General features: G+C 51.4%; 1 protein-coding gene across 1 annotated transcript; it reads left to right on the plus strand.

Annotated features, from left to right (window-relative positions):
- Nucleotides 1-1,303: 1,303 nt before the first annotated feature.
- Ap2s1 (adaptor related protein complex 2 subunit sigma 1) lies at nucleotides 1,304-12,253 on the plus strand. The gene is made up of 5 exons (XM_052713178.1): nucleotides 1,304-1,439; nucleotides 6,292-6,441; nucleotides 10,352-10,465; nucleotides 11,624-11,683; nucleotides 11,874-12,253. The coding sequence occupies exons 1-5, from the start codon at nucleotides 1,437-1,439 to the stop codon at nucleotides 11,973-11,975; spliced, it is 429 nt and encodes a 142-aa protein (XP_052569138.1). The 5' UTR covers nucleotides 1,304-1,436; the 3' UTR covers nucleotides 11,976-12,253.
- Nucleotides 12,254-23,746: the final 11,493 nt, after the last annotated feature.

Below are 23,746 nucleotides of genomic sequence, written 5' to 3' on the forward strand. Positions count from 1 at the left end.
CGCTTACCTGCCCCACCTGTGGTTTTCGAGTATAAAGTGGGAATACAAACTGGACTGGGGATTGAAGCCTTTTAGGAACTGTCCTGGCTTCAGTCTACCAGTGACACCTCTTCCACCGCCCCTGGTGTCGGGCTGCTTATTCCAGAAAGAGTCCCACATGAAAGGATTGTTTTCCCTTACTTTTCTCTTCATGTCTTTGTGTGTGTGTGTGTGTGTGTGTGTGTGTGTAAGTCAGAAGACCACCGGAGGGAGCTGGTTTTCGCCTTCCTGCATCTGAGTTCTGGAGACTGAACTCAGGTTGTCAGACTTGGCAGCGGGGGTCTTTCTTTATCCGTTCACCCATCTCTCTAGTGCTGTCTTTAGATTTTCGAGACAAATTCTGACTCTATAGGCCAGGCTAGCCAGAGCGTCACCATATAACTCAGGAGACCCTCAAAGCCATAGCAATACACTTCAGTGGCATTATAGACACACATCACCGTCTGGCCAGGTTGTTTGTTTTATTTTATGTATATAATGTATTTATATTTATGAGGAAGGCTATGTCAGAGCTACATCCCTAACCTCATTTATTTTTAATAGAGTACTGCATGAGCATAGAAAGACAGTTACATTTTCAGGTTCACAGTGTGATCTCTTATTTAAAACTACTATTCTTGCTGGTCAGTGGTGGCGCAGGCCTTTAATCCCAGCATTCGGGAAGCAGAGGCAGGCAGATAGACCACAGAGAAAACCTTCCTTGAAAAGTCAAAACCAAACCAAACTAAAAAAGCCGGGCATTTTAATCCCAGCATTTGTGAGGCAGAGGCAGGTGGATCTCTGAGCTTGAGGCCAGCCTGGTCTAAAGAGTGAGTTCCAGGACAGCCAGGACTGTAACACAGAGAAACCTTGTTTGGGGGGGGGGGGGGACATTAAAGTAGGAGGACTTTGGGGAAGAAGGGGAGTAAAAGAAGGTAATGGGGGAATATTATGAAAGTTCATTATATATGTATGAAATTGTAAAATTAAAAAAAAAAACTCAAAAGAAAAACTACTCTTCCCAGCATGCCCTCGGGAGGGAGCTTTGGAATGGGGGGGGGGTAGCACTAGAACCACATTTCCCGAAATGCATCTCTCATTTCGCCCACTTTTAGCCTATGGGAATTGTCGTTATACAGCGACCTTCCTTCACAAAGTCCAGCATGCATTTGGAGGCTCGCTTTCTGGATAGGAAAAGGGCAACCGCAGAGCATGTTGGGAAGGCGTCCCGACCGGGGCGACCCTTACTCGCCAACGCATGCGTTTAAACTACAACTCCCAGAGGGCCGTGCATGAGGAGGAAGGCGGGTTCTCCTGCCGGAAGTCAGCGATAGCCCTGGGCCCCACAACTGCAGGCCGAGCCGGAGCCGCCCAGTTGCCGCGGGACCCGGGCCTCTGGGGTCCGGACAGGGGTCGCCATGGTAACGAGGGGAGCGTCGTACCGGGGACGGGCAAGAGGGAGGGTCCACGCACGGACAGCGGAGTTTCGATTCGGAGCTGACAAGGCTTCCTCCTGCCGTGGATGGTCCGGGCCGGGCGCAGGCTCCCGGGATTGGGGTCGCAAAGGGAGATCAGGGCCTCGATGCTGCACTGCGGGGTGTACTTGGGGTCCCAAGCAAGAGGATGTGGAGGGGAAGGAGACTCCAGGGGAGGGACTGCCCTGGTGGGAGACATTTGGGGGAGATTTTGAAACCACAGAGGCGGGAGAAGACATTGGAGATGAGGAGGAGATAATGGAGAAGAACTAGAGACTCTACAGAGTGGGTAGGGAGGCTTCCTTATGGGAAGGGAGGAGCTGGCTTTAGGGAGCCTAAGTGTTGGGACAAGTTGGATATGGCCAGGGGGAGAGACTCTCTCAAGGGAGGAAGAGGACCCTGGAGACCGGAAGTCGGCCCCCGTAGGATTTAGGGTTAGGTTGCTGCAAAAGGAGAGAGGACTCTGGAAGTTGAGAGTGGATTCTAGAAGAGAATGGGGAGCAGCTGAACAGAACTTTCCATAGAGGAGAGGTCTGGGTGGGTGCAAAATAGGCTTGGAGACTTGACATTTGAGGTAGGGGAGAACTTTGGGAGCAGGGACTGAGCACTGGATTTAGGGGGAACTTCCACCTCCAAGATGGGGCTTTTGGAACTCAGAATCCTTTTGACGGGGACGTGGGAAAGAAGATAAATGGTACAGGGGGATGTCAGAACAGGAGATGAGTCTTCGCCCAAGGAGTAGGGGACTTGGAGGCGCAATGATCTTTGTAACAAGGAAAGGGAGAAGGGATGCTTGTAATGAAGGCTGGAAGAAGCTTCATGGAGAGGGGCCAAAGGGGAGGAGATGGAGGTTACAACGGAACGTCCGGGGAGGTGGTTGGGAGGCTCCCTGAGGGGGAGGGATACAGGGACAAGGGGCTTCTCAGATGTGTTCCCAGGGGTGGAATGATTCTCACGTGGAGGGTAAGGACACAGGGCTCACCTCGGCCCTGCCTTCCAGCTCCTCTTCCCATATGCGCCTGGACCTGGCTCTGCCTTAGCCTGCCTGTTGTGCGCGCCCACCCCTTTCCTCTGGGCTGCCCAGAACTGGGTTTCCCTGGCTCAGCAGAAGGAGTTCTTAGAAGGAGCGTGTAACATCCTGTTCCCGTTTCTCTGCTTAGGTTGGGTAAAGTGGATAGATTGAGTGAAGAATAAGGCTTGGGGAAGACAATGAAAACCCGTAAAGAATCCAGGGCTCAGGGTAAAAACTTTGAGCGGCTAGCTCTGCTTTCTGGTTGTGATATCTGCTTTCTCTGGGCCTTAGCTTTATCATCTGTAAAATGGGCAGGAGCATGCCTGTCTAGGATAGACAGGGCTCAAAGCCAGGCTTCCCAGCAGGGAAACTTTGAAACATGATTTTCTTTTCTCTTCTTTTTTTTTTTTTAAAGTTTTTTTCTTCAGTGCTGAGGATTGAAACTAGGGTCTTGGGCATGCTGCATAAATACTTTGCCCTCAGCTAAGTCTACACCCTTGTGGTTTCTCTCTCCCTCCTTCCTTAGTTTCTGTTCCTCCCTCTGCTCATTCTCTCTCCTTTTTTTCAGTTGAGGATGAAACCCAGGGCCTTGTGCATGGTAGTCAAGTACCCTGCCACTGAGCTACACTTCAGCCCGTTCTTGTACTCTATTTACTTTACATCATGGGTGTGGAGGTCAGAAGCAACCTGCAGGAGGCAGTTCTTTCCTTTTACCACGTGGGTCTTAGGGATCGCACACAGGTCTTCAGGCTTGTAGACCTGTACCTACTGAACCATCTCACTGGCTCCCTTCTTTTCTTTTTTAAAGATTTATTTATTATGTCTGCCTGCACACCAGAAGTGGACGCCAGCTCTCATTACAGATGGTTGTGAGCCACCCTGTGGTTGCTGGGAATTGAACTCGGGACCTCTGGAAGAGCAGCCAGTGCTCTTAACCTCTGAGCCATCTCTCAGCTCTCCTCCCCTTTTTTATTTTTCATTTTGAGACAAGGTGTTACATGTAGCCGAGGCTGCCCTTGAACTCCCAACTTCCCTGACTTAGTCTTCACAGTAGCTGTGATTACAGATGTACATCACTATCTGGCTTGCACATGAGTTCCTGAAAGTGAAATGACCACACGCTTTATAATGCTAGTAAGAGGTTGGGGTTTTATGATGCGTAGTACACGGTAGCCATGTGCTGCACCTCTCATAGGTGTTACGCTGTTCATTAGTCTAATGAGTGGGGGAATCCCATTATGCCCATTACACAGAAGGGGAAGCTGAGGTCCACAGAGGGTAAGTGGTCTGCCCATGAGCATACAGCCACCGCCTGATAGTACTAGGCTGCTTCCTGGCTCGGGAGTGTGTGCTCTTACTATGCGATTGAATGCTAATTTTACTGAAGACTCAGTGGGTACTGGGCACGGTGCTAAGCACTTGTGGCTTCAACTCCCCTGGTTGTTGTCTTGATTTCCTTGGTACTGGGGATCGAGCCCCAGGCCTTGAACATGCTAAGCAAGCACTCTATCACTGCAGTCCATCCTCTTTGTTTTCAGACAGGGTCTCACCAAGTGGCCTAGGCAGGACTTGAACTTGTGATCCTCTTGCCTCAGCCTCCCAAAAAAGCTGGGATGACAGGCCTGTGCCACCAAGTCCAACCTGACTTACTCACCTTTCAGAATTGCCCTGTGACTGGTGACCTAGCATTCTGGGACCTTAGTAACCATCTTCTGAGCCAGACAGAAAATAGGTAGGCTAACACAGAGTGTGTGTGTGGTTTGAGCCATGGGTGGATGTCATACAGAGTTTACTGCTCACAGTACGCTGAGGACCCCCGAGCAGTTATTGTACGTAAACGGTGAGTTCCAGGCCACTCTTGGCAAAATGAGAGGCGGGAAAGTGGTAATAGTTGTACATCTGTGAAGGGACTAAGGGATTATCCTAAATTATCCTTAGAGCATTTGAAGGGGTGGAGTTGCTGGTATCTGATTTTGTTTTGTTTTGTTTTGTTTTTTGAGACCAGGTCTTGTTATGTAGCCTTGGCTGGTCTGGAACTCAGTATGTAGACCATTCTTGCCTCACTCAAACTTACACTTTTTCTCCTGCCTCTGCCTCCAGGGTGTTGGGATTCCATCCAGCACCAGTAAAGCCAGCTGGTGTGTGGAATTATGTTTAGTACGTAGGCTGGAGAAATGGCTTGGTGGATAGAGCGAGCATTTGCCGCCCAAGCACACGGAGTAAATTGTGATCCTAAGCTGAGTGTGGTAGTCCAGCCGCAGTCCCAGGACCAGGAAGGCAGAGTCAGAAGGACCCTGGGGCTATGGCCAGCCAAGTGGGAGAGCTACAGGTTCGGTGGATGACTCTAGGTATGCAGCTGAAAGACAAGGAAAGCACACCTAGAGACTCGCACAGTGTTTCTCTAGTCCAAGGTGGAGAACAACCTTGACCATATCCTCTGGCATATATACATGCAAATAGGTGAGCAAGCGGTCATGCGGGCCCACACGGGTAATCTCTGAGCTTTGAGAGGCTAAGACTGGAGGGCTGCCCCAAGTCCCAAGTCAACCTAGGCTGCACAGGGGACCCTATCTTAAAAAAAAAAAACCAGAAACAGAAAAGCAAGGGCTGGAAAGATGGCCCAATGGCTAAGAGCACCTACTGCTCCTGCCGAGGATCCGAGTTTGGTTCCCAGCACCCAGGTCAGGTGGCTCACAGCTACCTATAACTCCAGCTCCAAAGGTTCTGATGCTTCTGGTCTCTGTGGGCACCTGCACTCAAGCAGACATACGAACACAGATAACAAAAAACAGCTGAGCTCTGTGCACACCTGTAATCCCAGTGCTTGGGAAGTGGCGAAGTGGAGGTAAGAGGAGCGAGAGTTCAAGGTCTGCTTGACTGTATAGTAAGTTTGAGGCTAGCCTGGGCTATGCAAGACCTGTCTCAAAAAAAAAAAAGGCATATGTAGTAGGAACTCAGACACAAGAAGTCTTTTTTCAAAATTTATTTATTTATGCATAGAAGTGCTCTATTTGCATGTATGCCTGAATGACAGAAGAGGGCATCAGATCCCATTGTAGATGGTTGTGAGCCACCATGTGGTTGCCGAGGAATTGAATTCAGGACCTCTGGAGGAGCAGCCAGTGTTCTCAACCACTAAGCCATTTCTCCGATCCCCAGACACAAGAAGTCTTAATACAAGCATTTATTAAGTACCTATTTAGCCATCATTGAGCTTCATTAATAACTTGTAGCTCGGTGGTGGTGCCTATCATCCCCTGCTGGGGGCATGACTCAGTGATAGAGCACTTGCTAGAATCCCCCAGTGAGGGGCTGGGGTGTGGCTCAGTGGTAGAGTCCCTGCCTAGAATCCCCCAGTGAGGGACTGGGGTGTGGCTCAGTGGTAGAGCCCCTGCCTAGAATTCCCCAGTGAGGGGCTGGGGGTGTGGCTCAGCGGTAGAGCCCCTGCCTGGCTTGCACAAGGCTTGGGCGCTTCCCCAGCACTGTAAACCACCCCCATCTCTGATAAGATGAGGCATCTTGGGAAGTGTGATTTGAGGGTGAGGAAGTAGCTTCCGAGATGCATGTAAGATGAACTGAAGCCTGAGACTTGGTCAGATGCTCAGTGGAAGAAGGGTTGCAGGGGTCTGGATCAAGCCCATGTCCCTCCTGGCCCAGCAGGGCCCAGGGAGGCAGCCATAGAAAGCTGGCTGTGGGGAGACCCCGCCATCTTTCCTATAGGTGTCTGGTGGGACCCACCCTGGGCCGTGGCCCTGCCTCTCTCACTTCCTCCCCTCCTTGCTCTAGATCCGCTTCATCCTCATCCAGAACCGGGCGGGCAAGACACGCCTGGCCAAGTGGTACATGCAGTTTGATGATGATGAGAAACAAAAGCTGATCGAGGAGGTACACGCCGTGGTCACTGTCAGGGATGCCAAGCACACCAACTTTGTGGAGGTGACTGACACCCTTCCCATTCCTCTTTCCTACCCCCCTGGCCCCTCTGCCTCCTCCTGCCTCCAGTAGCAGCACAGCCCATAACCTCCTCTCCTCCATTCACCACTCCGCATGTCTTTAGCTCCTTTTCTTTTTCAGGGGTTGGGAATATGGCTCAGTGAGTAAGGTGCTTGTTACACAGCACGAGGAGTTGAATTTGGATCCTCAACACCCACAAACTTCGTTCAGGTGACTTTTCAGCCAAGATAGAAAGGGCGGAGGGAGTAGAAGGAGATGTTTTCAGAGCAACGAACATTCCAAGCCTCGGGGGAGTGGCCAGTGTGAAGGCCCTGAGGCAGAAGCACAGGTGGAGAGTTCCAGGATGAGCTGACAGAGAGAATCAGTGTGGCTGAGATCCCGAGCCACAGAAGGGTTTCGACAAGGGTTTCAACCCACTCGGGACATGGGTTGGCACAAGCTTCCAGGATCTCCCGTAGGTTTGGGTATTGTTTATTTATTATTGTAGGAGAGAGCATGAGTGCCATGGAGTATATGTGTTTGGAGGTCAGAAGACAACTTGTGAAGTCATTTTCTCCTTCCGCCTTACGGACTGAGGAGCCAGGCTTTCGAAGCGCCTTTACCTGCTGGCCATATTTTAGTTTTAGCTATGACTTTCTGTTGTTTTTCTGTTTGTTTGGTTGATTGGTTTTGGTTTTTCAAGACAGAGTTTCTCTGTGTAGCTTTGGAACCTGTTCTAGAACTCGTTCTGTAGATGAGGCTAGCCTCAGAAATCTGCCTGCCTCTGCCTCCCGAGTGCTGGGATTAAAGGTGTGCGCCACCACCACCCAGCTTGTTTGTTTTTTAAAACAGGGTCTCACGTGCCTCCAGCCTGCCTCAAACTCACTGTCTAGCTGAGAATGGCCTTGAATTTCTAATTCTCCTGCCTCTACCTCCCAAATGTTTGGATTACCTTGCTTTTGCTTTTTGAGACAGGGTCTCACTCTGTAGTGCAGGCTAGCCTGAAACTCACTGTGTGGTCCAGGCTTGCTTTGAACTTGAAGCAGTCCTCCAGCCTCAGTCTCCTTGGTGCTGGGATTGCAGGCCTGTACCAGCGCACCTGGTTAGAGTCCCCCTCAGGGAGCAAGAGCAGAGGCAGGAGCCCCTCGATGTGGTACCCCTCGATGTGGGAGCAGTGGGATACTGCAGAAGGATGCCGGTGATGAGCCAGCGTCACAGCAGGGAGAGGTGGCTCTCTTTGAGCTCCTGGCTGGACAGCCTTGTTCTTCCAAGATACAAGCCCCCAAAAAAGAGTAGGTTGGGGGTGCAGAGCAGGAGGGAGGTGTTGGGAGGGAGTGGCAGTCACCAGTAAGGGAGAGGCTGGGGAAGGGAACAGAAATACAGTGCCGGCGTGTTGGAGATCTCCGGACTCAGGGACCCACTGGGACAGTGAGGAAGCACACACCAAGTGCCACTCCATCTCATTCCAAGTCTTCACCGTCTAGGGACAGCTCAGGAGCCCATTGCACTTGGAACCTGTTAGAGAAGCTGAGCGTGTCCCGTGGTGTCCCTGGGACTACCATTGAGCAGCTGCATTGAGGTCACCCACATCCTAATTCCTGAGATGAGTATGTGACACTACATGGCCAATTAATTTAAGAGCCTTGGTGGATACTAGGCCTGGTGGCTCACACCGTTAATGCCAGCACTGAGGAGGCAGGAGCAGGCAGACCTCTGTGAGTTCAAGGCCAGCCTGGTCCACATAGAGAGTTCTTGGCCAGCCAGAGCTACACATTGAAACCCTGTCTCAAAAAAAAATGTTTCATGGCAGGCTGAGGATATAGCTCAGTTGGTAAAGTGTTGGCCTAAAAGTGCTGGGCGTGGTAACATCTGCCTGTAACTCTAGCACTTGAGAAGCAGAGGCAGAGGTTAAGGAGATTGAAGTCATCCTCAGCTACATAGTGAGTTTAAATCCAAGATAGGCTACATAGACACTGTGTCCTTCCCTGACCCCCCAAAAATGTGTATGCCTGTGACCCCAGCCCTGAGCTGCATGCCTGTGACCCCAGCCCTGAGCTGCATGCCTGTGACCCCAGCCCTGAGCTGCATGCCTGTGACCCCAGCCCTGTGACCCCAGCCCTGAGCTGCATGCCTGTGACCCCAGCCCTGTGACCCCAACACTGCGCTGCATGCCTGTGACCCCAGCCCTGTGACCCCGGCCCTGAGCTGCATGCCTGTGACCCCGGCCGTGAGCTGCATGCCTGTGACCCAGGCGCTGAATTCTTGTGTGTGTTCATGTTTGTGGCAGGGCAGGGTGTGGAGGCCAGAGGTCAGCCTTGAGTGTCATTCCTCAGGAGCTGTCTACCTTGTGTCTTGAGATAGGATCTCACTGAGGCCTGGGGCTTACTGCTTAGTCTAATCGCACCTGTCTCAACCTCACCAGCACTGGGAGTAAAGCATGTACCACCACTCCTTTCTTATTGCATAGTGAGCCCTTTATGGATGAGCTGTTCCCAACACCTTTTTTCCTTCAGACATAGTCTCACTGTAGTCCTGGCTACCTCCAACCCTGACAATTCTCCTGTCTTTGCCTCCGAGGTGACGGTTTTCCCCACACTTGGGAAGCTGAGGTGGAAAGATCAGGAAAATGTTGAAGCTAGTATTGTCTGTATATAAAGATATAGCCCGAGTTATATAGAGAAACTGTGTCTCAAAAAATAATAAATAAATAATAAAAAGGATGAGTTGAGCTGAAGAGTAAAAATTCCAGGACCCACAAAATGTGTAGTTCCCCACAGTTACCACCAGGTGGTTCTCCACACACATCCAAGAGAACCAGGGTTTGCCTAAACCAGCCACACCAGTGCACACATCCGTGTGTCTGTCAGCAGTGCACTGCTCCTTTTGTATTTTCACTGTGCTGAGGCCAGAACCCAGGGCCTCCTGCACGCTAGGCAGGGGCTCTACCACTGAGCCACACCCCCAGCCCTTGTCCATCTCTTCATTTAGTATATGTGTTCATTAGTACACAGAATTAAGTCCACCCCTAGCACGGTGTCTAGTCTGCGAGTCCTGGAGCATTGTTCTAATATTTACAATATGTCGATTGAGCTTCTGTTACCCGAACTCTAAAATCCAAAATGGCCCCAAATAAGGAACTTGTGTGTTTGTCTGTCTGTGTTGCCCAGGCTGATCTGAAGCCTGACTGAAGGGATCCTCCTTCCTTTCCACCTCCTGAGTAGCTAGGACTTAAGGGATGCATGCTACACACAGTTCGCTACACACAGTTCACTACACACAGTCCACTACACAGTTCAAAATCTGCAACTTTGGGCCAGGTGTAGTGCTGCACTTCAGTAATTCCAGAACTTGGGAAGTGGAGGCAGGAGGATCAGGAGTTCAAGGCCACCTCAGCTACATAGCCAGTTCAGGTTCAGCCTGGGCTACATGATAGATCCTGTCTTTAAAAAAAAAAATCTGGAACTTCATTTCTGCTTTGTATTGAGATAGGGCCCACTACACAGCCCAGACTTTCTTTAAACTTGTGATCCTCCTGCCTCACCCCCTACCCCACCTCACCCGCAGTGCTGGGATCCCTGGATCCTTCACAGTCTGTGCCCTGTGCCTGGAACTCCCCTGCCTGTCTTCCAGCCCTCAGCTCACAGTTCCCTCTGTCAGGAAGCCTCTCTGACTCCCAGGATGAACGGGATTAGAGCCCCACCCTGAACCCCCAAACCCAATCCTGCCAACCCTGAGGATTTCCGTCCCACTGCCTGGGTGAGTGACCCTCTGCTGGACCGTGAGCTAAAGCTGGCTCCGTCACTGCTGCCCCTCCCCCAGCCAGGAACAGGGGTGCCTGGGTCGCACACACAGTGGAACAGCTGGCATCTGGCCCCCTCTGCCAGACTCAGTCCTGACTCCTTTCTACCCACAGTTCCGGAACTTCAAGATCATCTACCGACGCTACGCTGGCCTCTACTTCTGCATCTGCGTGGACGTCAACGACAACAATCTGGCCTATCTCGAGGCCATCCATAACTTCGTGGAAGTGAGTCACATGCCGGCCAGGAGGCCCCGGGGTGCTGGGGCGGCCACTGGCCCCTCCTCAGCCTCCCTCTGTGTGCATGGTCTGTCCTTCCAGTCTACCTCCCCCTCCTCACCTCTCATCTACTCCAGCCACCTCTCTCTCTGCCCATCCGCCAGCAGCTCTGCGTCCGACCTGAGTCATGGTGTGAGTGAGTGTGCCTGCACAGTGGCGTGTGTGCAGAGGTCAGAGAGGACACGTGAGAGTCAGTGCTTCAGCCTGCTCCAGGCTTGGCGGCAGGCGCCTTCACCAGCTGAGCCCTCGTGCCGGCCTCTTCTGCTGTCTGCTCTGTCACTGTGTCCGTCTGGTCTCTTTGATGACTGGTCTGTTTTGTGTGGGGTGGCGTCTTGTTATGTAGCTCAGGATGCCCCGGATGATCTAGTTTCCCCAGCTTGATGACAGGCAACACAGCTGCCTCTTCCTCCATCCACTGTGGTTTGGTTTTGTTTGTGTGTGTGTGTGTGTGTGTGTGTGTGTGTGTGTGTGTGTGTGTGTGTTTGTACAAGTGTGACGTATATGCCGGTGCCTGAGGACCCAGATGGCACTGGACCCCTGGTGTTGGCGTTACCGGCCTTTGTGAGCGGGGGTACTGGGAACCAAACTTGAGTCCTCTAAAAAAGCAGCCTGTGCTCTTAACCACTGAGCCGTCTCTCCCAGTGCACACACCCTCTTTTGTCTCATACAGCCCTGGCTGGCTCACACTGGGGATAGCTAGGGGTGACTTTTAATTCCTGGTCTCCTGCCTCTACCTCCCACGTGCTAGGATTACAGATGTGGTCCTCCAAGTGGGTTTATGTGATGTTGGAGATAGAACCCAGGGCTTCATGAATGCAGACAAACCCTGGGCTACATCCTCAGGCCTCCCTGCCCATCTTATTTCATACTTTATTTATTATTATCATGTGTGTATAATGTCTGTGGTATGTGTGTGCGGGCACACATGTGCCACGGCTCACACATGGAAGTCAGAGGACAGCTTTGGGAGTTGGTTCTCTCCTCCTACCGTGGGATATAGGATTTGAACTCAGGTTTGCGCAGCAAGCACTATTACCCAGCAGGTTAGCCATCTCACCAGCCCGTTGTGCCTGTCTCTCATCCCTGGCCTTCATCTTCCTCTCTCAGGTGTTAAATGAATATTTCCACAATGTCTGTGAATTGGACCTGGTGTTCAACTTCTACAAGGTAGGCTCTTGGGGAAGTGGGCAAGAGGCAGCCATGGGGGGTGTGGCTGGAGCCACCAGAGATCTGCCTGGCCCCCTGATACTGTTTCCCTGCTCAGGGTCTAACTGCTTGGCTCCCAAGGGCTGGCTACTGCAGCACCAAGCCCTTCCTTCCCTCACTCGAGCTTTCCCGGCCTCCCTTCCTTGCCCAGGTTTACACAGTGGTAGATGAGATGTTCCTGGCAGGTGAAATCCGAGAGACCAGCCAGACGAAGGTGCTGAAGCAGCTGCTGATGCTGCAGTCCCTGGAGTGAGGTGGCCTCCGCCCAGCCCGGCCTGCTGGACCAACCTGCCTGCTCACCCCCTGCCAGGCCCGAGGCTCATCCCAGCAGCCCCCTCCCTTCCTCAGCTGCCCCAGAGGAAGGACCCAGCAGGGTCTAGGCCGTATGGGAGGAGGCTGCAACCCACTGCCTCTGGGCCCTCCTTTGATGGCAGAGGCCATCTTGATGTCCCGAGTAACTGTGCCATTGTTGTGTGATGCTGTGTGCGTGCGTGTGTGCAGCCCCCAATAAACCTGTGGTCCTGCCTGGCCCGGCTGTCTCTGAGCCCTTGTCTGTCTTCCCTTAGGAAGCCCTTGGTCCATCAATGAGTCAGTCAACAACACATCTCATTGGTCTAAGAAAAGCAGGGACACCTAAGCATACTTTAGACATGCTTCTGCCCACAAAGGGCCCCCAAGATTGAGGAGTAACTGGTCTGGACACGAAACACTTGCCCAAAGTCCTCAGTTCCTCGGACCTGACAGCACCGAGAATCTTCAAGCAGTGCCGGGCTTCATAGCCAGCCCTGGATTTATGTTTTGTTTTGAGAGATGCCCGTGCTATTAGCTTCACCCGGCATGGCACTCGCCTGCCTCTCCCTCCCAAGTGCTGAGATTAAGGTGTGAGCCACAGGGCCAGTTCAGCCCCTGGATTCTTATCAAGAGGAGCCTTGCCTCCGGCCCCCAAGGTCAGGGATTGCAGTGTCTCTCCACACCCAGCTTCTGAGCAATTTGTGCTTACAAGATTATGAGGAAGGGACCCTAATTGTCCCTTTTTCCAAGGGACGTGCAGAACCCAGGAAGGTGACAGGATTTACCAAAGTTCATTGCCTGTGTTAGGTTGATGTGGAGCTGCTTTTGAGAACTGGAAGGTGGTTCCAGAATACTTGTTTCTACCTACTAGACCCTGTGATCGCTGAGAATGTAGGAGCTATGCATACTGTTTAGTTTCTCATCAACAGCCCTGCTGCCAAGTGAGCTGGGACAATTCCTGGTGTGACTATCCTTACCCTGGGCCGACTCTAGCTTCTGCCCACTGAGTATCACAGTGTGACAACAGAAGATGGCCCTGAAACCAGGCCTGGGAGGCACATGACTCTAATGCCAGATACTTCAGAGACTGAGGCAGAAGGTTCACAAATTGAAAGCTTGCCTGTCCTAAGAGAATGAGTTCAAAATCAGTCTCTAGGTGTGACCAGATTTCAAAAGTCAAAAAGGGCTGTGGCATGGCTCAGTAGTAGAGCCCCTGTCTAGAATCCCCCAGTGAGGGGCTGGGGGCGTGGCTCGGTGGTAGAGCCCCTGCCTAGAATCCCCCAGTGAGGGGCTAGGGGTGTGGCTCAGTGGTAGAGCTCCTGCCTAGACTCCCCCAGTGAGGGGCTGGGGTGTGGCTCAGTGGTAGAGCCCCTGCCTAGAATCCCCCAGTGAGGGGCTGGGGTGTGGCTCAGTGGTAGAGCCCCTGCCTAGAATCCTCCAGTAAGGGGCTGGGGGTGTGGCTCAGTGGTAAAACCTCTGCCTAGAATCCCCCAGTGAGGGGCTGGGGTGTGGCTCAGTGGTAGAGCCCCTGCCTAGAATCCCCCAGTGAGGGGAAAAACTGGAAGAAACAAGCAGTTGAGGTGGCAGCATATACAGATGCTTGCTACCAATCCTGGTGTCCCAAGTGTGATCCCCAGACCCACATGTGGAAAGAACCAACAACCACAAGTTGTCCTCTGACTCCCACAAGCATATTATACACATGTGCCCCTGCCCTGTCTCTGCCCAATAAGTAGGTTTAAAAAAAATGTACTTAAAAGCATAGAGGAGAAACAGGGCCCTGTGTGCTAATCTCTGAACAATATGTCCACCCCATGCCCTCTGAGAGCATAGTGTGATGGCCACCATTCCCACCTCTGACTGGCACCATGGGCAAGCAGGGACAGCTCTGGTATGCCACCACTTTCTTTCAGGCTTAACCACTGCAAGAAACAGATATGCCCCAGCTTGGCCACTTAGCAGCATGGCCTTCAGGGAAGTCACTCAGCCAGCCTTGCCTCAGACTGTTCCTTGGGGAAATGTGTGGGGGACAGTTTGGTTTTAGTTTTAGTTTTGGTGTTTTGAGCCCAAGGTCTCACTATGTAACCCAAGCTGACCTTGCACTCATTACCGTCCTCCTGCCTCAGCTTCCCCAGAGCTGGGATGGACATCCTCAGCTGGTGATAACAGTTTTTCCTCTTCTGTGTTTGTGTGAGTCCTCCATTAACTAATTATAAGTAAACACACATTTTGTAGATGTTCAGTGACTGCAGTGTGCCGGGTGTCAGGGCGTCACCAGAGGCCCCAGAGTGGACTGGGCATGTAGCTCGGTTGGTAGAGTGCTTGCCTAGCATGCAGAAAGCCCTGGGCTCAATACCCAGCACCACATACAGTGGGCATGATGGCCCACATCTGTAACCCCAGCATTAAGTCGGGAGGTAGAGGCAAGAGGGTCAGGAGTTCAGGTTCTCCATGACAGATGCAAGACCAGCCTGGGATGTGTGAAACCCTGCCTAGAAATCGAAGCTTTTTTAGAAGTGCTGTTGAGATGACCAGAACAGAACCAGGCCAGCCAGATGGCCTTCCTAAGCAAGTCTTGAGTTGGATCCCTGATGCAGTGGGTCTGCGTCTGTGTTCCTACGGCAAGATGGGAGCCAGAGACAGGAGAATCTCCAGGAAGCTCACGGGCCAGCTAGCCCAGAGTATGTACGCAGAAACAAGACAAACCGTGCCTCAGCAAGGTGGAAGGGCAGAACTGACTCCCAAAAGCTGACCTCTGACCTCCACACGTGCAAACACACACACATATGTACATATCGCACACACTCGCACGCACACCAGCAAGTCCAATGACCTCACGGGCTGAGCATCTCAACCCCTTGTGCCTCCTCAAAGGTGGGAGTGCAGAATTGAGGAGCCAGGCTTGGAAAGTAGCCAAGGAGCTTCTGTGCAGGTAAACACACACCCTGTGACTCAGCAAAGCTGTTCCTATTGATTGACCCAAAAGAAATAAAAAAACTTGTGTCCACACACTGTGTACATGTGTCCATGGCAGCCTTGTTCACAGAAGCCAAAAGGCAGAGCCAACCCGGATGCCAGTCCACCGATGAAGGAAAGCATCAGTCCACACAGGCAGAAGTCATCCGGCCATTAAAAGAGATGAAGCTTTGACACACATCATGGCATGGACAGGGCACCTGATGGGAGGGGAGAAAGGTGTGGGTGGAGGCAGGAGGGTCGGAAGATCCAGGTCATCTTGAGCTACATGAGACCCTGTCTCCAAAAACAAAACTATGTAGTGCCTGCTCCAAGTATATGAAATGCCCAAATGTCCAGAACAGAAAAATCCATTAACAAGGAAAGCCGATTAGCAGGGTCCTAAGGCCGAGGGAGAGAAAGGGAGTAATGGGGGTACTGCTTAATGCATGGGGGTATTTTGTGTTTTCGGTAATAGGGATTGAACACAGCCCTATGTGGGCTGAGTAAAAGCTCTACCATTGACAATACCTTCTAATAAGTGAGCTTCATAGAGTCCCCCAGCCCCTCACTGGGGGGTTTCAGGCAGATGCCCTAAACTAAGCTATATACCCAACCCTTTTTTTTTTTTTTAAGATTTATTTATTATGTATGTAGTGTTCTGTCTGCATGTATTCCTGCATGCCTAAAGAGGGCATCAGATCTCATTACAGGTGGTTGTGATCTCCTTACATGTGGCTGCTGGGAATTGAACTCAGGACCCCTGGAAGAGCAGCCAGTGCTCTTAATCTCTGAGCCATCTCCCTAGCCCCCAACCCTCTTATATATACCCAGCCCTTTTATTTTCCTTCTTTTTATTCATTTTTATTTTTATTTTTAGAGACAAGTTTCACTGTATATCCAGGCTGGCCTTCAACTCACTTTGTAGCTCTGGCTGGCCTTGACTTTGGGATCCTTAGCCTCAACCTCAAATGCAGATTCTGGGCCTGTGCCACCAGGCTTACTAGTTTGTTCTGAGACTGGGTTTTGCTGTGTAGACCATACTGGCCTCAAATTCATCATTCTCCTGCCTCAGCTTTCCAAGTGCTGGGATTCAGAGCCTGGCCCACTACATCTGTCTCACAGGATTTTTGGGTGGGGGTAGTGACCGCATGGCCCTGTGGATGTTGGACTTGTAGCCTTCAGACCAGGGAGGCAGTACGTTCCTGTGGTCAAAGCCACGTGTTTCTGAGGACTGTTACAGCATTGCAGGGAAACAGACCTGTGGGAATACTAACCCTCAGGGAAAGGCGCCGTCATTCTAAGGCCAAATATGAGACAGATTGCCCAACCAGAAAGTAAGATTCAGCCTTTCTAACCAAGAGAAAGTGGTGTTTGTATGGCATGGCAGGAGGCTGCTACGTGAATACACACATACATTAAAAATAAAATCTTGCCAGGCGGTGGTGGCTCATGCCTTTAATTCCAGCACTCCGGAGGCAGAGGCAGGTGGATCTCTGCATTCGAGGCCAGTCTGATCTACAGAATGAGTTCCAGGATAGCCAGGGCTACAGAGAAGCCCTGTCTTGAAATAATAATATTTTTTAACGATTTATTTTTATTTTATGTGCATTGGTGTTTTGCCTGCATGTGTTTCTGTGTAAGGGTGTTAGATCCCCTGCAACTGGAGTTACAGTTGTGAGCTGCCATGTTAGTGCTGGGAATTGAACCCGGGTCCTCAGGAAGAGCAGCCAGTGCACTTAACCACTGAGCCATTGCTACACCACCACCACCCGACCCCACCACCCAACCCCGGTTCTAGAGGCAGAGGTGCAGTTGAATGCTTGTCTAGGATCCACTAGTGAAGGGCTAGAGATAAAGCTCACATCTACAGTGCAGAAGTCTGGGCTCCGTCCTTTAGAACAACAAAAGAGCAGGCCTAACAGAAAGGCCCAGAAGTGCTTTGATGTGGCTAAAAGGAATCCAAGGTGAAGATGGGAAAGATTACTTTTCTTTGGGCCTTGGGAAGAGAGAATCAGGCCCAGCCCAGAAGGGGAATGTGACAAGGGAGATAAGGCTGGCCTCAGGCCTGACACCTGCTGGAGCCTTGTCAAGGTTAACTAGGGTCAGCCAAGGGCTCCCGCCCATGATGCAATCCCCAAATTGGCTGCAACATCCACCAGAATTGACACTGCATGCACAGGCAGGGCACTCCCTCTGCCAGCTGCCCAGCCAGGTGGGGCGGAGCCTACAGAGGCTCCTGACCTACAGAGGAACCACCATCCTTCCTGGCCCTTAGCCTGGAGGCTCTGAGGGGATTCCTGACTCCCACATTCCACATTCCATCCTGCAGGAAATCCTGTTGATTCAGCCTTGGAAACACAGAGACCCCTACATCTCCTCCAGCACCACCATCTGCCGGATTAATATAGTCACCTCCTTAGTGCTTCCCAGCCAGCTGCCAACAGAAAGGTCCTCACTCACTCCACCAAGCCTTGTAAACTTGGGAGAAGGAGGCCAGAAAAGAGCATCAGGTCCCCTGGAACTGGAATTACAGACATTGTGAGCTACCTGAGTGCTGGAAACCAAACTTGGATCTTCAGTAAGAACAGTACAGCTCTTCACCCCTGAACCATCTTTCCATTCCTGAAGGAAAAGTTATAGCCCTGGTAGCTTCCAACCCGTGATCCCCCTGCCTCCTCTTCAGCACATCCTGTGGTCCTATACCACCACAACTGAGTCTGTCTTTCAAAACGCCATCTTTGCTCCATGGTTGCTCGCTCTGAAATTCATTTCTTTACTGAAGATGAGTCCCAGTCTGGCCGGATTGGAGGTTCCTGTGTGGAAAGTGACCTCTTCAGGCTGCGGTGGATGAGGGAGTCAGCTCTGTTACTGCAATGGAATGACGCCCCTACGTACCCCTAAGTGATCCAAGACAACCTCCACTGAGCGTCTTAACTTCTCACCTTCACTGTTCCCCTTTTCCTGAAAGCTGATTTTTTTTCGACGCCATTTTTCTGTCCACCAAAGTTAAATTATATAAAAGGTACTATCAGCCGGGCGGTGGTGGCGCACGCCTTTAATCCCAGCACTCGGGAGGCAGAGGCAGGTGGATCTTTGTGAGTTCGAGGCCAGCCTGGTCTACAGAGTGAGATCCAGGAAAGGCGCAAAGCTACACAGAGAAACCCTGTCTCGAAAAACCAAAAAAAAAAAAAAAAGGTACTATCAAAAATCACTTTCACCTGTTTCTTCTTACATGTTCAATGCACTATCAGAAAATTTAAAATTACCTATGTGGGGGCTGGAGAAATGGTTCAACAGTTAGATCACACTACCCTTGCAGAGGACCCAAGTTTGATTCCCAGCACCCACATCAGACGATTTACAACGCCCTGTGACTCCAGTTTCAGGGAATCTGACACTCTCTTCAGGCTTTTACAGGCACCAGCACTCAGGTGCACACGCCCACACATAGATACTCACATAAACACATAATTAAAAATAACTGCAGGGCAGTGGTGGCACATGCCTTTGATTCCAGCACTTGAAGGCAGAGGCAGGGGATCTTTGTGAGTTCAAGGCCAGCCTGATCTACAGAGCAAATTCCAGGACAGCCAGAGCTACACAGAGAAAACCTGTCTTGAAAACAAATAAACAAGCAAACAAAAACCAAAAAACTGCCAGGTGGTAATAGCACATTCCTCTAATCCCAATACTTGGGAGGCAGAGGGAAGATCTCGGGGTTCCAGGACAGCCAGGGTCACACACAGGGAAACACTGTCTCAAAAAACAAACTAAAGGAAGAAAGGAAGGAAAAAACCAAAAATAAATAATATATATATTTTTAAATTACCTATGTGGGCAAGGGTGTGACTCAGTGTGTGCCGAAAATGCACACACCTTATATTCCATCCCTGGTGTCAAAATAAAGCATAAAAGTTGCCTTTATGCTTTTATTTTCTTGTTGCTATATTAAAATGAGAACCTTCTACATACCAAGCAAAGTGCTCTACCCCGAGCCACACCCTAGTCCCTCACTGGGGGATTCTAGGAAGGGGCTCTACCACTGAGCCACACCCCAGCCCCTCACTGGGGGATTCTAGGCAGGGGCTCTACCACTGAGCCACACCTCAAGTTCACTTTCATTCTGTTTCTGTATGCACACTGTGCATCACTATGACTTTTGTCTTAGGGTTTCTATTGCTGTGAAGAAACACCATGACCATGGCAACTCTTTTGTTTGTTTGTTTGTTTTGGTTTGGTTTTTGAGACAGGATTTCTCCATGTAACAGCCCTGGAACTCACTCTGTAGCCCAGGCTGGCCTTGAACTCTGCCTGCCTCTTCCTCCAGAGCGCTAGGATTAAAGGCGTGCACCACCACCACCCGGCCACCACCTGGCTTTAGCCTGCTTCCGTATCTCACCCGGGACCACCTGTCCAGGGGTAGCACCATCCCCAGTGGGCTGGGCCTTCCCACATCAGTCAAGAAAATGCCCAACAGACTGGACAGTCTGCTATAGGCAATTCCTCAATTGAGGCTCCTTCTTCCCAGATGACTTTAGTTTATGGCAAGTTGACAAAACAAAAAAAAAACAGCCAGCACAGGGCGGGCACTTCTACATGACCCGGCAGCCTGAGTTTGGTCCTCAGAATCCCTGAAGAGGTGGAAAAAGAGGCTCTACAAAATTGTCCTCTGAGCCGGGCGGTGGTGGCACACGCCTTTAATCCCAGCACTTGGGAGGCAGAGCCAGGCGGATCTCTGTGAGTTCGAGGCCAGCCTGGTCTATAGAGTGAGTTCCAGGAAAGGCTCAAAGCTACACAGAGAAACCCTGTCTCGAAAAACCAAAAAAAAAAAAAAATTGTCCTCTGACCTCCATATACACATGATGGACACACATACTCATAATAATTTTTTGGGGGTGGGGTTAAGACAGGGTTTCTCTGTGTAATAATTCTGGCTGTCCTGGAACTCACTCTGTAAACTAGACTGGCCTTGAACTCAGAGATCAGCCTGCCTCTGCTTCCATGCACCACCACCACCTGGCCTTATAATAAATTTTGGGTTTTTTTTTTTGATAAATAATAATTTTTAATTGAAAAGTAAGGTGGAGAGTGATTGAGGAAAATGCTCAATGTTAACCTCTGACCTCCACAAGCATGTGCACATGGGTGAATGTGTGCCCACATGAACACATGAACATTTCCATGTACCAAAAACATTCACCGAAAGAAAGGAAGAAAAGGAAGGAAGGGAAGGAAGGAAGGAAGGAAGGAAGGAAGGAAGGAAGGAAGGAAGGAAGGAAGGAAAAGACAATCCTCATCTACATGGAGACCTCTCCCTCTATCATGTGGATCTGCCCGTTTCTATGGAGATGGATGCCAGGCGTCATCCTTCAGCCCTAAGGGATGGACATGTGGTTGCCATGGCAACCCCACATCCTCATGCTGGTGTGGTCTGGACCAGCCCGAAGCCCATTGGGCAGCACTAAAATGATGTGAGATAAAAATAGAAGTGCAGAGAGGAACTAAGCCCCTAGCCTGGAGGCTCCTCAGCCTCTCTCGAGCACCTGCTGGGTGGGCTTGTTGACGTCAGAGAGCCCCCACCTCTGTCCCTCACACTTCCAAACCTACGGCCCACCTTCCCACTCTCTCTCTCTCTCTCTCTCTCTCTCTCTCTCTCTCTCTCTCTCTCTCTGGTTTTTTGAGAAAGAGTCTCATGTAACCAGCCCCAGCCCGAGTTGGTCTCACGCATTCTACGCAGCTGAGGTTGGCTTTGAACTCCTGATCCTCTGCCTCTGCCGCTTCTCCCTTCCCATCCCTGGGGCCTCTCTCGGGGCACAGACCATGACCCCCTGCAGCAGAGGTTCTTCACAACCACCCGTTTGTTTCTAGCCTTCCCGGTAGGATGTGGGCTCTGCTTTCCCTCCGCTCCAGCCTTGGCAAGGTGCCTGAGGAGAGCGGATGTCAGGCCACAGAGGGGAAGCGTTGCAGAAGCAATCACAGTGGGACAGCAGGTGGAGAAGGGAGGCCTGGCAGGGTCAGTGTGTGCTGCTCAGGACAGGAGCAGGCAGGGAGGACCCTGCCCAGGTGGGGAGGGAGGTCTGGCTGCTGGAAGAAGGAGGAACAGACTGGAAAGGGGAAGGAATCTGGGCTTGGTAGTGGCGCATATTTGGCAGCCCGGCACTTGGGAAGCTGGGAGTATGGCTTCAAACCTGAGGCCAGCCTGGATGCCACAAGACCTTTTGTCAGGAAAGGGCTGGGGATGTATCCTAGTGGATAGAACACTTGCTTGATGTGTGTGAAGCCCCAGGTTGGCTCTGCAGCACCTCATAGAACTGGGCATGGTGGCTCGTGTCTATGTCCCAAGCCCTGGAGGGATGGAGTCAGGAAGATGAGAAATCGGAGGTCATCTTACTATGGCTGCATAGTAAGTCCCAGGCTAGCTCGGACTGTGTAGGGAGACCATAGTTTATTATGTTTTGTTATTTATAATAAATATGTAATCATATTTAGTAACTGAGCCTCATTATGTAGCTCTGGCTGGCCAGAGATCAGGCTGGCTCAAACTCACAGAGATCCGTCTGCTTCTCCCCTCCCACCCTCCCACCTCACCCCCACCCCCCAAAAAAAAGATTTGAGAAAGAGAGAAAATGGGGGAGGAAGGAGAGAGGGTGGGAAGGGAAGACAAGAGAGGGAGAGTTGGAAGATGGAGGGAGAACAGAGCACAGGGAGAAGGGGGTGCTGAGAGCAGGGGTGAGGCTGGGAGAGCGGAGGGGAGTGGTGGGTCAGGGCCTCCCTCACACAGCCTGAGGCATTCACGCTTTCATCCACCGCAGGACACTTGGAGGCAGCTGGAATGTTAGGGGATCTTTTTACTTTGGGACGGAGGGGGTCTGTGGGACGGAGGGGGTCAGCATGTTTTCAGAGGCCCAGCCTGAGGCTCAGCCCTCGCCTCCCAGAACCTTCTATGGGCTGTTCGGAGAACATTCCATTGCTGGACCTTCTGGAACAAGTTGAAGCTTGGCAGCCTCCACAGTCCTGGCTGCTGGGTCACTGCTCCAGCTGCCTCCTCCTTCAGGGCCAGCCACTCTCTGTCTGTCTCTGTCTGTCTCTCTCTCTGTCTCTGTCTCTCTGTCTCTGTCTCTCTGTCTCTCTGTCTGTCTCTGTCTCTCTGTCTCTCTGTCTCTCTGTCTCTGTCTCTCTCTCTGTCTCTGTCTCTCTGTCTCTGTCTCTCTCTCTGTCTCTCTGTCTCTCTCTGTCTCTGTCTCTCTCTCTATGTCTCTCTGTCTCTCTCTGTCTCTCTGTCTCTGTCTCTCTCTCTGTCTCTCTCTCTCTGTCTCTCTCTCTGTCTCTCTGTCTCTCTCTCTGTCTCTCTGTCTCTCTCTCTGTCTCTCTGTCTCTCTGTCTCTCTCTCTGTCTCTCTGTCTCTCTCTCTGTCTCTCTGTCTCTCTCTGTCTCTCTCTCTGTCTCTGTCTCTCTATCTCTGTCTCTCTGTCTCTCTCTCTGTCTCTCTGTCTCTTTGTCTCTCTCTGTCTCTCTCTCTCTCTCTGTCTCTCTCTCTCCCTCTCTCTCTCCCCTTCCTGCTCTCTGACACAACCCCTTCGGCTGATACTTTTTATAGAATACTTTAAAAAAAAATATGGGACTTGATAATTGAAGGCACATGGCGTGCACTGGACAGGAAGAGATGATGAAAACCCACCTGCCTCTGCTTCCCCTCACCCATCCCCAGTGCCTTCCCAGGAAGTACCCCAGCCTCTTTCATCCCGTCCTCAAAGACTCATCTGGAGGACTCCAGGCTCCAGCGGACTGAGAGCTGGAGGTGGAGGCTCTGAGGTGGCCACATCAGAGGCCCCCGGCTGCCTCAGGCTGGGCCTCCCTGCAGGATGCTCAGAGGGCCACAAGTGGGGAAGGGTGGAGCCTGCAGATGTGGACTGGGCCCCCAGTGCAGGGTCCCAGCACTGTGTGTTTCCTCTCAGACAAAGCAGATGTTATGTAAGCACAGCTGGAGAAAGTTTTACTTAGAACACTCACAGGCCCCTCTGCCTTACTGTTTTTGTACTTAAGGGTGGATTTGTGGGCTGGAGAGATGGCTCAGCAGTTAAGAGCCCTGGCTGCTCTTCCAGAGGTCCTGGGTTTGATTTCTAGCACCCATATGGCAGCTCACAACCACCTGTCTGTAATTCCAGCTCCAGGGGATCCAAAACACTCTTCTGGCCTCCGTGGGCACCAAGGACAAATGTGGCAAGCAAATGCACAGTCAGAAAAAACACGCCTTTACACACACACACACACACACAGAGAGAGAGAGAGAGAGAGAGAGAGAGAGAGAGAGAGAGAGAGAGAGAGAATAACTTATTAAATTTTAAAAAATAAAATAAAAAGGGCGTGCTCAAGTCAGGCACAGTGGCACACATCTGTTCTCCCAGTAATTGGGAGGCTGAAGCAGAAGGATGGGGAGCACTTCAAAGCCAGTCCTGGCTACCTGAGTTCCTGCCTTCAACACAATATGGGCGGGCAAGATGGCTGAGTGAGCAAAGGCCATTCTCCCAAGTCTGATCTTTGAGTTTGGTCCGTGTGGAGAACTGATTATGACAAGTTGTCCTCAGACCTCAGCCTCCTAGAACCTTTAGCCTTCACATTGCCCCGGTTCAGTACGTAGGTAGGGTGGCTCACACCTTCGTCCCGGCCCTTGGAGATGAAGGAGGCAAGAGCATCAGGGGATCAAAGCCAACTGCGGCCACAGAGGGAGTTTGTGGCCACCCTGGGCCACAGGAGAACCTGACTCAAAAACAACAG

The sequence above is a fragment of the Peromyscus californicus genome, unplaced genomic scaffold (assembly GCF_007827085.1).
Source record: "Peromyscus californicus insignis strain IS unplaced genomic scaffold, ASM782708v3 Scaffold_4__1_contigs__length_199733344, whole genome shotgun sequence".
In the NCBI taxonomy this organism is placed as follows: Eukaryota; Metazoa; Chordata; class Mammalia; order Rodentia; family Cricetidae; genus Peromyscus; species Peromyscus californicus.